Raw genomic sequence first — 12,377 nt, forward strand, 5'->3', positions numbered from 1 at the left:
AAAGTTATCAGGTGTGTGTGGCGGGAGAGGGGGACAGTTATTAGCTCATATAGCTGAGAAGTCCAGAGGATGGAGCTAATATCAGGCACAGCTGGCTACAGACTCTCAACTCGTCAGGAATCTGCCTTTCCGTGCACCATTTGGCTCTGTTTTCCTCCTTTTTGGCCTCATTCTAGGGCAGGCCCTTCTTTGTGAGGTACCAGAGATGGCTGCCAGTGGTGCCAGTGAGCAACCCCAGTGAAAAGACAGCTCCTCTTTCCCAGTTGTTCCAGCAAAAGTCCCAGGGCTGACTTTGATTGGCTAGTTTGGGTCACATGCTCATTCCTGAACCAATCATCATGACCAGGGAAATGGAATGCTCTGATTGGCTACGGCTGAGTTATGTGCCCTTCTTTGAACATATGACTGAAAATGTTGGCCTACCCTCATCTGAGCCACTTAGAGAGGGGGATCTTCAAACTAAAATCAGAAAAAGGGATTAGGCAAAAGTTGCAGCTGTCTGTTATGCACCCAGAACATGGTGAATGATGGTTCCCTGCTACTGCCATCAGTAGGGCCGTGACAAGTGGGCTAGGGTGGAGGTGGGGAGCCTGGGTCAGAGCCCAAAGGTGCACAGGGGTTCTTGTGATGATCGGGGACCTGCTGGAGGTTTGTTGAGTGGCTGCTCCCTGCTAGGAGTTGAGCCACCTGAGCTAAGTGTCGAGGAATGAACCTGACCTCCCATATTTGCCCTCTGCTCTCTCCCTTGGCTACCCCAGGTTCCTCTGTGACCCAGTTGCTGGCCCGAGACATGGACAATGACCCCCTGGTGTTTGGCGTGTCTGGGGAGGAGGCCTCCCGCTTCTTTGCTGTGGAGCCTGACACTGGCGTGGTGTGGCTCCGGCAGCCACTGGACAGAGAGGTATGACTTGCCTGTTGCCCTGCCCCAGTCCTTTCCTGGGGGCAGGAGCAGACCCTGGGGCAAGGGTGGCTCATCATCTTGTAGGGGCCTTCCTCTGAGACCCCATTCTGACTCCGAAGAAGCGTCTTCGTGCCTGAGTGGTATCTCTCTTCAAGGGCCAATGCTGATGTCTGGAGTTAAGATTAGAACAGGATGCTGAGGGGTTTCTCAAAGCAAGGGGCAACGTTGGATAGACAGGAAGGACAGTGACCCTGGGTTTATCCTCTGTAGAATGGGGCTCCGTGGGGAGTACATGGCTACTCTCACTCCCACCAAATGTTCCCCCAAAGGACGATTTCCAGAGAAGCAGGGATTGATGGCACGGTAGCCCTTAGCAAATTAGGATAAGGGTTTGAACACACCTCAACCTGTGCCCTCTCCTTGCATTTGAGGAAGGGGCAACAGAGATGTCTAGTGACTTGCTCAATATCACACAGCAACTTAGGGACAGAGCCAAGATACCGAGATGCTGGACTTCTCTCTTTTATTGCTGTTTTAAGGGAAGGGTCCATATGCCACACCTGTTTCCTCAACCCAAAGGGCAATGCTAGTTTTTAGGGAAGACTTTGGATATCTGGTCCCAGGCAGGCACGTTTCTGGGGCAATACTGGGCCCTCCCACCCCCTCTTAGGACTGGGGACCCGGGACCTCAGCACGCCTCTCTGACTCTGCCCTCTCCCCTCCCTCCCTTGCCTTTCAGACCAAGTCGGAGTTCACGGTGGAGTTCTCCGTCAGCGACCACCAGGGGGTGAGTGTGCCCTGGCCCCTGCCGTCCTGGGAGGCACGTTCCTGGGCGCCGCACGGCGGGTGGAACGAGGCCAGAGGCAGTGGCAGCACTCATTGCCCGCCTTCTCTTGCCAGGTGATCACACGGAAGGTGAACATCCAGGTGGGAGACGTGAACGACAACGCGCCCACGTTTCACAATCAGCCCTACAGTGTCCGCATCCCGGAGGTAGGAGCCGCCAGGGGCGCACCTGGGAGTGTGGGGGCTGCTGCTCCTCGGCCACGGGGTGCCGGTGAGGAGTCGGCGGGGGAGAGGGCAGCTCCGGCTCTTCTCCTGCCCACACCTCAGCCCCGGCGTCAATCCCGGGCAGGTTGGTGAACATGCCGGCACCTCTGGGGATGGGAGCCAGCCTGGGGACAGGAAGGGTGGCCTGCAGTGGGTTGGCGGGAGCCTTGTGCCTGAGACAGCTCCAGCTGGGGTCAGCTGTGGGACAGGAGTCGAGAGGGGCAGGAGTCGCACCTCTTCCCTTCCATTCCCAGCCAGGTGCGGGCCGTGGGCAGGCCTGACCCCAGGCCTTCCTGCTTTGGCCAGAATCAGGTCCCCCCAGGACACAGGGAGCTTGCGGTTCCAGGAAGGGCTTTCCCCAGCCCTGCACTCACCCCCACCATCTCACAGCCCTGGTGTGTGTACTCCGAGCATGTTTGCATGAGTGCATGCGTGTAAAATCAAGCCATTTCTGGTAATTGAGAAGTACAAATTATTGCATTACAAACGGTTCGTTAATAAGCTGGCTGCTGGCGCCCGATGACACCGGGGTTCTCGTCACTTGCTGGTCCTCACCTGGGTGGCTGATGGCAGTCTTACAGGGCTGGCAGTGATTCAAAGACCCTGTAGGTGGGGGGCAAAGAGCTTCTAACCGGGTGTCCCTCAGGGCAGCAGTAAAGGGTTGGGATGGAAATAGTAGGTGATGGAACCCTCTGGAAGAGCAGGTTGGCACCATGGCATTTGAATTCTAACCCCTTTATGTTATCGGCCCTTGGGTCAGGGAACAGAAAGAGTCTTCAGGGAATATCCTATTCAGTTCAGATAGGAGGTTCGCATGGGAGAGCGACTTGCCTGAGGTCACAGGCTTTGACTTTGAACCTCCTGACTTCCAGGGCAGGCTCAGACTCCCTCAAGGGTGACGAGATCTGGCTCACGCGACCCGGTCCCTGGCCCCCGTTACTCAGCTGTTGCGCCAGACGGAGGGAAGGACAAATGCTCGGGTGGGGCTGCAGCAGAGGCGCTATGCCCTTCCCCTGTCTGGGGTGGGACAGGAGGGTGGGACAGTCCTTAGCATGGGGGCACGGTGCCCTGAGCTGTGGCCGGAGTGCCTGGGGACTGCAGCTTGGCTCCCGCTCTCTCTCATTTGGAAGTCTCCCTAATTTAATTAAGGGCCTCTACGTGCCAGCCTGCACTCCGGGCCTGGGCTCGGAAACCAAGGGCACGGCTCAGAGTTAATGAGCCTCGGACCCACTGCTCAGCTGCCATCCTGGCAGGCACGGCCGCCCTCTGTCTTCCCTCGCAGGGGCAGCAGGCAGCAGCACTGGTAAGGGGGCGCGGGGTCACCTCCCTCCTCCCCAGCCCTTGGGCCAGGGCCAGGCTTTTCCTTTCTCCTGCTCCAGAAGACGTCGCCTCCAACACCCAGCCTGCTGGAATCCCCCGGGATTCTCCAAACGCTTCTGCCTCCAGGGAGAGAGCCTCTCCGGTCATTCATTTATTTAACAAATATTTATCGAGTGTCTGCTGTGGGCTCGGCTCTGAGCCAGGTTCTCGTTGCACAGAGACCTGGGAGGCCACAGGCATGTGGAATGGCAGGACTAGAGGCAGGGGACCCTAGGCCTAGCCCCTGCTCTGCTGCCATATTGCTGGGTTCGCTTGGCTGTGTCACTTCACCTCTCTGGGCCATAGTCTTCCTTATCTAATAAAAACGGAGGGCAGGCAGGATAAAGTGGCCTGCTCCTGCCCATCTGATGAGGGGAGCGTAGGCTGAGAGGGGGCGGCTGCAAAGGACACATAGTCCTTGGAGGAAGGCCCACGTGGTTTACTTGCTTGTGTGTAAACATGCCCAGGTCACTTCAGTGGCCCAGTACTCGATGCCCTACTTGGGGCTACTTCGTGTGGCCAGTGGGGATGTGGTGTCACCTGGACGGAGGCCGGGCCACTCCTGACCTGGCGTGGCTTGGCACTGACCAGCCCTGGCCTGGTGTGGTCACCTGAGATGGAACTTAGCTGCCTGGCCCAGGCCCCAGCTAGGGTACCTGCACAGGGTCTACTGGCCCCTGGCCTGGAATCGAGCCCGGGGTTTCCTGCTTGCGTTGAGTCACCGTGGAACCCCAGGCCCCTGCCCTTGAGAAGTGCGATTCAGTGGCAGAGGCCCTGCGGATGTGAACAGGGTGACAATGCAAACCAGAGAAATGGTGGGGCACAGAGTGGGGCACTGCAGACTCTGTTAGGTGTGAGGGCCAGAGGGCTGCCGGAGTGATCAGAGAAATCTCAGCAGGCTTCCTGGTGTAGGTGTGTTTCCAGCAGACTCTGGCAGAGGTGAGCAGTGGATTCTCCTGTGTTGTAGCGTGGGAAGAGGGAGACTGGAGTCAAGACCCTGGGTTCTAGTTCTAGCTATGCCAACAACTGGCTGGGTAAGACTTCAGACTTGTCACTGCCCCTCTGCTGGCCTCAGTCCCAACAGCTATCAGACTAGGGAGTTGGACTAGGCCCCTTCCAGGGCCGACATCCCGTGATCTAAGGATGAAACCCAGGAGGAGAAGTTCCTTCTTACCCTTCGGTACTTTATTGCTCCTCGGGGGCTGGCGGAGAAGCTCTTGTCGTCACCTCAGCCACCTGCGCCCTGTGCGCTACCTTCCTAACCTCCCTCCCCAGCCCTAGGGCCCTGGTGAGAATGGGGTCTGTTGTGCCCAATACCCAGGGATAGGCGCAGGGAACACGATACAGGGTGGCAAATCCAGGTCTACATATGGAAAAACTTTCTAACAATGAGACACCCCCCGCCCCACCACACACAGTCTACTCCCTGCCTTGCTGAGGATGGACTGAGCTCCCCAACCCTGGAGTTAAGTCAGCAGAAGCAGGAGGACCACTTCTCTCAGCAGCCATCCAGCACTGCGTGTTGGGAAAGTGATGAATCAGAGGGTCCCAAACGTGCCCCAGCAGAATTTCTTGGGGGACCAGTTAGGATGCATATTCCCAGGCCCTGAAGTTCTACATCAGTAGGCTCGGGAGCGCCGGCCCAGGAAGCTGCATTTTAAACCAACTCCCCTGTGGCAGTGAGACCAGCCAGGTTCGGGAAGCCCTGGAGGATCCCTCCGGAGGTTTGCTGAGAGGTGCGGAGGGCAGCCCATCTTGGATGAGAACTTTCAGCCCTGCCTGGACATGTGGCCCATGGGGACCCAGGCTCCTCGGGCCAGGAACAGCGGGGGGGGGCGGGGGAGGCCAGCCAAGGCCAGGCTCCGCCCCTTTCTCGGGAGGAGCTCCCTGAGCCCGCCCACCCCTCCCCGGCCCCCACTCCCTGCAAGAGCCCCCACCGGGCCCAGCCCCTGCTCGGAACAGCCAGGCAGGTGTGTGTTTGGGTTTGTTTGTTCTGGGTTCCCCTCTCGCCCACCCCTCTCCCCTCACTAAGCTGTTCTCCATGTGATTATCCATTTTCTCAGGGTGAAAGGCCCTGCAATTCACTTGTCGAGGCCCTAACGAGGCAGCGTGGATGCTTTCAAGTCCGTAAAGAAAAGGGAAATCCTGCTAGAATTGGCAACTTAATTCACCAAGCCAGCCTCGACAGACCTCATTAAGTCCCCGTGTATTCATTTCAGGCTAATGGCTGTCACGCTGACTGCTGTTTGATTTGCTGTAATAGACTTTTATGGCGTTGCAATTTGCTCAAACGCGTTTGCCCGTGTCTGTGCCCAGCGGTGCTGCTCCAGCACCTCCGTTAGGGGCGCGTGCCTCTCTTGCTGACCTTCAGCGCGGCCCTGTCCTGCCCCTCCCTGCTCCTCCCGGGGCCACCCTCTCAGCCCTCCGGTGTGCCCCAGGAGGTGACCCTAGTGCCGGGGTGTTTGGGCAGGGGTGGGCGTGAGGTTAGAAGTCAGGGTGTGCCTGGTGGCTCGCGGGGTCAGGGAGTCAGGAGGGCCCTCTGGCGTCTCAGGGATGGCTGTGTCCTTGACATTCTGCCAAGTTCAACTCCTAAGCCGGGCAGTCTAGGCGTTTATCCACATGGCCTCGACCTACCTTTCCCAGCTTACCTTTTGGTATTATCTTCTGGTATTCCACCACATGAGTTCTCCTATCAGCCAAAGGGCCAATACGATGGCTATTAATGTGTCTGTCTGTCTGTCTCTCTCTCTCTTTAACACACACACAGTGTACTTTTCTGAGTAGTACTACAGTTCAGCCTAACTCAACTCTGCCTGTCCCTCAAAGTCCAGATCTGATCCACTAATTTTTTTTTTTTAATGAGCACGACAAACATTTATTGAATAGCTACAGAGCAGGGCCAGGGATTCTAACCTGACTAGACATTCAGGGTAGGGAAAAGGACTCTACCACTTGCCAGCTGTGTGACTTTAGACAGGTGGCTTAACCTCTCTGGACTCCAGTTTTCTTATCTGTGAAATGAGCAACAATATCTGTCTTGCAGGATTATTGTGAGAGGTATAATGATGTAGGTGGGAAAGGTCCTCATCCCAGTTTGTGGTTCATAGGATATTTAGTAAAATGCTGGTGGTTAAGACCAAGGTCTTTGCCCTCAGAGAAGGTAATTTTACGAAGAGAAAGACAAGTAAGTGAATGTCTAACTACACCTAAATCTATTAAATGCCATGGTAGTTTTGTGCGTGTGCAGCATGATGGAAGCACTGTGGTGTGTACATGGGGGCTATTTATTTGGGGCCTTAGATGATGAGTAGGAGTTTGTTGGAGAAGGAGACTATGGTATTTCTTAATATCATTCACTTTCTGAGATCCTTTGGCCTCTGCATATATTGGAATGTCCCAAAAGGAGAGGTGAACTCTAACCCCTGATCAGAGAGGCTTCTGAGGAGGGACAGTGGCTGTGTGGGTGTGTATCCCTTGCAGGTCCCCACTGTTACCTCATGGAAACAAAGCCGGGCTGGAAGTGGGCCCTCTGGGTCTCGGCCCAGGTCTCTGTGACAGGTCCTGCACGGGCCCTCGTTGCCTGTGGCTTCAGGTGACCAGCTCGAGGTGGGGACAAGGCTGCTTGTGGGGACGGGCTAGAGCTGGGACAAGATAACAGGAGACTGAGAGGTGGAGTCCGTGCCTGAGCCTCAGTGCTGGCCAAGGCAGGGTCAGAGCCAGAGCCCGGGCTCTAAGCCGCATGGTCTCTCAATGTCATGGATAAGGACGGGTGAAAGTTACTCATTCCTTGTACCTCCTCACTAGAGGTGGCGAGTGGAGAGGAGAAGGGTGCTCGTAGAGATGTTTGTCAATGAAGTCAAATAAATACTTCATTTCTATAGTAATAGTAATAGTAATGATAGGTTGTTGTTAGAGCTGTGTCCAGTGGGATCTAACTGAGCGTCGCCACCACCTCATGGGGCAGTCACTCCTGTCATCCCCATTCTGCAGACACAGACGTAGAGAGGTCACACGACCGGCCCAAAGCTGCTCAAGGGACAGAGCCATGATTAAGCGACAGGCCGGGTGTGTGACTTCGGCAAGGAGCTTCACATCTCCCTCCAAAGCAGAAATAACTGTCCCTGCCTTGCAAACACTGCCGTGAGGATTGGAGTAAATGAGACGATGCGTGTGGGCCCAGGGTAGGTGAGTGCCTGGTGAATGGCCGTGGCTGTCGTGACGTCCGTCTCTCCCACCAGACCGAGCAGGGCCCGAGCGTGGTCACCTGTGCATCCTCAGCGCCCAGCCCAGGGCCTGGCGCGCAAACAGTGCTCACTGAGCGTCTTTTGAACGGATGGACATCCCAGATGGACGGAGCCATGCTGCCGGCTCTGCCTCCTGGGTGGTTGTGAGGCCACGAGGAGCGTTAATGCAGAGTGCTTTGCCCGCCACCTGTCTTACCGAGGCCAGGTGTTCCTTGCTGAGCACAGCGCAGCGTGGGCTGAGGAACAGCCAGGCCTGGTGCTGGGCAGGAGAGGGCACGCTCACGTGGGCCTCATGCCCCACCTTCCTCCCAGACCCCCGAGAGCGTCTGTGCTGGTGCCCGCCGGTTCCTGGGTCCCAGCCATGCCGTCCTCTGCACTGTGGCATGGGGAGAGCCCTGGACTGGTAGCCAGATGAGGCCCAGAGCATGCAGAGGGGGACTTGGCCAAAGAGGCCAACTATTAGCACCCACCGGCGCTAGCGGCAGTGCCCCCAGCTACCCTTGTGCAGAGCAGCATGCCCGCCAGGTGCTGCATGATTTATAAACTGCATCCTCAGGTTGCAGCGAGAGGTGGGGGAGGGATGGGGGCTCCCACTGGCTTGTGCTTGCCGTTCCCCCTGCGGTGTCAGCTCCACTCACGAGTGTGTCATCTCCCACGCCAGGAGAGGCAGCCCCTTGACAGACCATATTAATTTATACCTCGGGGCCACGGTGCCCGGCGGCCCCTCTGCATCTGTAACCACCCGCCTATTGATCTGGAGGGGAGGCCAATAAATCATCCTGGGGCTCTGGGCTCCTGCGGGCCAGAGCCAGAGCGGTTTGTTCTGGCCAAGCAATGTCTCTGTGCCCCGGGCGAGCACCTCCGTCAGCGCAGTGACGCACACCTGGAGCCTTCTTCTCTACGGCAGGCAGATGCCACAGCGGCAGCCGGGACAGCACTCTGGGCTAGCGGTGATGAAGACAGACACTGATGCGCGGGGCAGAGCGGCAGGGCCGCCCCTCTCCCACGGTCCTGAGGGTGCTTATTTCCATAGCATCGTCTTTTAGCTCTCCTCGTGACACCTCTACGAGTTAGGGGAGAATTATTCTCTCCATTTTATAGATGAGAGAAACTGAGGCCAAGGCGAATTCACTGACTTCTCCAAGTCCTCCAGGGTTGGATACACCTGCAGCTAGAGCCGTCATCTTCCATCTGGTGTCCTGCCTCAGGGAGGGGCCCTTTGAACTCTTTCCTATTTTTCAGCATCCTTGCGTGTGTGTTTTTGCAATTTCCCGTGGCCTGCTTACGATGTGTCACAAGTTGCAGGGATGACTCCCTGATCCAGCCAGGGTCGGGGGAGATAGCTGGGACCTCCAGGCCCCCTGCATAGGCTCCCCCCAGCCAAGGCTGAGGGCTGCCACCCACACCGCATGCACGGGCTGAGGGGTCTGGTGCAGACACTGCACTCAGAGCTGACCCTCGACGTGAGGACCACCCTGCTGGGTGTGGCCTTGTGGCTCAAGACCTGGCGTGGTCATGGTGACACCCGTTCCTTGTGGTGTGCAGGATTAGTGGGCCCCGGAGGCGGCCTGCATGAGTTCAGTCACCAGTTGTGCACACAGCATTGTTTGTGAGAAGTAGGTGACCTCCACGCCCAGCACAGGCTAAATGCCAGCCTGCTCCCCTTGCGTGCAGCAAAGAGTCAACATCTTTCTGCCACCTCCTCCTGGTTCTAAGCAGAGGATAAATAGAGTCCCACGAAACCAGGGCCCAGAGAACTCAGCCCAGCCACACACTGCGAGGCTCCCTGCTCCCTTCTCCAGCCAGTGGGGAGGATCCCCGGTCCCCCGTGACCCCCGTAACACCCCTCCTTCCATGCCCATGGACGCCCTCCACCACCCTCAGCACCAGGAAAGAGGACAGTGCGGGAGCAGGAGATTGAGGGAGCCCAGATGTAATTAAAATTATTATTTTGTTTTAATGGTAATAATGTTCTTAATTACATCGGTTTCCTCGCCGATTCTGGCTGGGAGTCTTTGGGGACCCATATAATTCTGTTGCAGTGACGGCGGGACCCTCTGCCGTGCATACGAAGCAGGGGCTGTGCAGAGCCCGGCTCGTGGGCATTAGGGATTCTCTGGCACGAGCTGGGACACCTTTTATTGCGCCCCCTGCCCTTTAAATAAGGAAGCTCTAAATGGAAGCAGACGACGGCTGCTGCCGGGAGTTCTGCTGCAGGGCTGGGCTGTCAGCCTCACGCGCCTGGGGTCTGTCTGTCCGCGTTCAGGGTCAGCTCCTTTTCTCTTAAGTGGTCTCCTCATCCCCGGGGTGTGGCCTGTTGGAGGAAGATGCGGGTCTCCTGCCCTCACCCCTTTTCCTCCAAGCAGTGGGGCACCCTGGGTGGGGGCGGGCGTAGAAAACAGGGCTGGGAAGGCCCCGCCTGCAGCAGGCGCAGCTTCGCTTTACTACACCCCGAGAACCTGTGCCCATGTGACCTGGGGACCCTACCGCGGCACACTGTGACAGGGCCATGCACACGTAGGCTCTCACTCCACACTGGAGGCCATGAGCAAAGTATTAGCCTCTCTGGGCCTCAGTTTTTTCATCTGTAAAATAGGGATTCATGGACCTGTAAAAGTGCGCTGAGACCACGTGTATAAGCGCTGCGCATGGAGGTAGCACTTGGTAACTGTAGGTATTAACCATCGTTATGAAAAGGTCTCTGAGAACTTCAGCAAAGTGACTTGGAAATCCAAGGAGCCCGACAGGCAGGCTCCGTCCCTGCGGACTGGCTGATGACAGGGTGTTCATGGTCAGGAAGCTGACAGTCCAGTGGGAATCAGGAAACGTGTGGAAAACATGAAATAAAGACATAAGACACGGGAAAAATGAAATAGTCATCAAGAAATAAGTAGTGGGCCAGGCGCAATGGCTCACGCCTGTAATCCTAGCTCTCTGGGAGGCCGAGGCAGGCGGATTGTTTGAGCTCGGGAGTTCGAAACCAGCCTGAGCAAGAGCGAGACCCCGTCTCTACTAAAAATAGAAAGAAATTAATTGGACAACTAAAAATATATAGAAAAAATTAGCTGGGCATGGTGGTTCATGCCTGTAGTCCCAGCTACTCGGGAGGCTGAGGCAGGAGGATCGCTTGAGCCCAGGAGTTTGAGGTTGCTGTGAGCTAGGATGACGCCACGGCACTCTAGCCCGGGCAACACAGTGAGTCTCTGTCTCAAAAAAAAAAAAAAAAAAAAGAAGTAGTGATAGGCTGAGATGCTCCAGATAGACTCACTGAAACCAGCACAGAGTGACCGTCAAGGTGACTTAATCCAACCACACATTCCATAGTGGGGCAGCACAGCCAGAGGGGTCAAAAGACTTGCCCAGGGTCGCCCTATCAGGGACAAAACACTGAAGATCACAGGTGACCAGGGAAGATTCTCGGGGAACTGGTTTCCAGACCCTGTGAACCGGAGCCCATCCCTGGGTCAGAGGCACAGAGCGTGTTCCCCAGTGAGGCCTGAATGCCCAGGGCTGGGCTGGGTGCAGGTGCCGCCTCCTGTGCAGCCCCCAAGCCCCGTGAGTGGTGGAGCCGGGATGCGTCCTCGATGCAGGGCACAGGTGCCCACAAGTGGGGCTCGACCACCAGCTTGCTATGCTGTTCTCCCTGTTTCTGGGCCTCTGGGATTCTGTCTCAGCCCCTCCCCTTATCCTAACAAGTTCAGAGTATTGTCAAAACAGGCTGGGGACAGGCCTGGTAGCCCCCGTGACATTGAGGCCCACCACACAATAGGTTTGTTTTGATGTGTTTGCAGGCTGCCTGACCTACCTTGTTCTCTACCAGGAGGGGGAAGAAATAGAGCGAGCGAGCTTTTGGTTGATGGAATTATTATAATTTCTCTGATTCCTTAGCAGCCTTTAATTACTTTGCAACTTTGCGGTGCTGGCTGGAAGCTGTGAGGGCTGGGCTCTCCCTCTTTATAATAACCTTAAGTGGAACCCGCCTGTCCATCTATTAAAAAGCCCGCTCTTCTCTCCAGATGAGATAATGCCACCGAGAGATTTCACCCAGGGCGTAATCACTAGGTACAATGTAATCGTCCCCGATCACTGTCTTCATCCCCAGTCGGCCAGCCCACCTCCCAGGCGTGGGGCACTACCAGCCACCAAGAGCTGGACGCCCGGTCACGTCCTTGTCCAGGAGGGTTGCAGGCTCAGGCTGGTCCCCTCTCTCAGTCCTGCCCCCAAGAGAGGGAAATGGTGTGGGAGGCTTTTCCCACTGACCCTTCCCGTCTCTGCACCTCCTGGTCTGAGCCCAGCCGCACCTCCCACCGTTCCCAACACAAACCCTACATTTCAGAAATTCGTTCCATTTGCATAAGACTTTGAGCTCCAGGCTTCCTGTCCTCCCTGTCCTCAGCCCTCGCTATAGGGTGTCACTTTCCTGCTGCCCAGCCTTTGTTCATGTTCATGCCGTGCCCTGCCCTGAGATGCTGCCATCCAAGCCAAACCCCACTCTTCCTTCTTCAGAACGAGCCAGGGGGGAGGGTGGGGAGGTTGGTCCTCTGAGACCATAAGCAAACCAAATGTTAGAGAAGCCACAGCAGTTGTCCCCTTCAGGAGCGGCCGCTGGGATCTGACCCCAGGCCCTTTGCTGAGTCTCCTGTCTGCTGGACTTGGAGCACAAGTCCCTGTCCTTGGCGGTTGCTCCTTACACCCAGCCCACCCAGCTTCCAACCCCACTCTGGGCGGACCTCCTGCCTCCAGACCCAGGTCATCTGGGTGCTGAGCCTTCCTCCGGCTGGCTCAGGCTGGGGCAACCCCTCCTGTCTTGGTCACCTGCCTGT

The 12,377-nt window shown here is 56.7% G+C and overlaps 1 protein-coding gene across 1 annotated transcript in view; it reads left to right on the forward strand.

Moving 5' to 3' along the window:
- LOC105825711 (cadherin-23-like) overlaps positions 1–1,894 on the forward strand; it is a gene marked incomplete at its 3' end in the record, with an annotated part of 112,189 nt that extends 110,295 nt beyond the window's left edge. The window contains exons 4-6 of the mRNA XM_012663595.1: positions 759–901; positions 1,641–1,688; positions 1,802–1,894. Coding sequence (XP_012519049.1) covers positions 759–901; positions 1,641–1,688; positions 1,802–1,894 — 284 coding nt within the window. The remainder of the gene's footprint in view (positions 1–758; positions 902–1,640; positions 1,689–1,801) is intronic.
- Between the last annotated feature and the right edge of the window lie 10,483 nt (positions 1,895–12,377).

Source organism: Propithecus coquereli, unplaced genomic scaffold (assembly GCF_000956105.1).
Source record: "Propithecus coquereli isolate 6110/MARCELLA unplaced genomic scaffold, Pcoq_1.0 Scaffold812, whole genome shotgun sequence".
In the NCBI taxonomy this organism is placed as follows: Eukaryota; Metazoa; Chordata; class Mammalia; order Primates; family Indriidae; genus Propithecus; species Propithecus coquereli.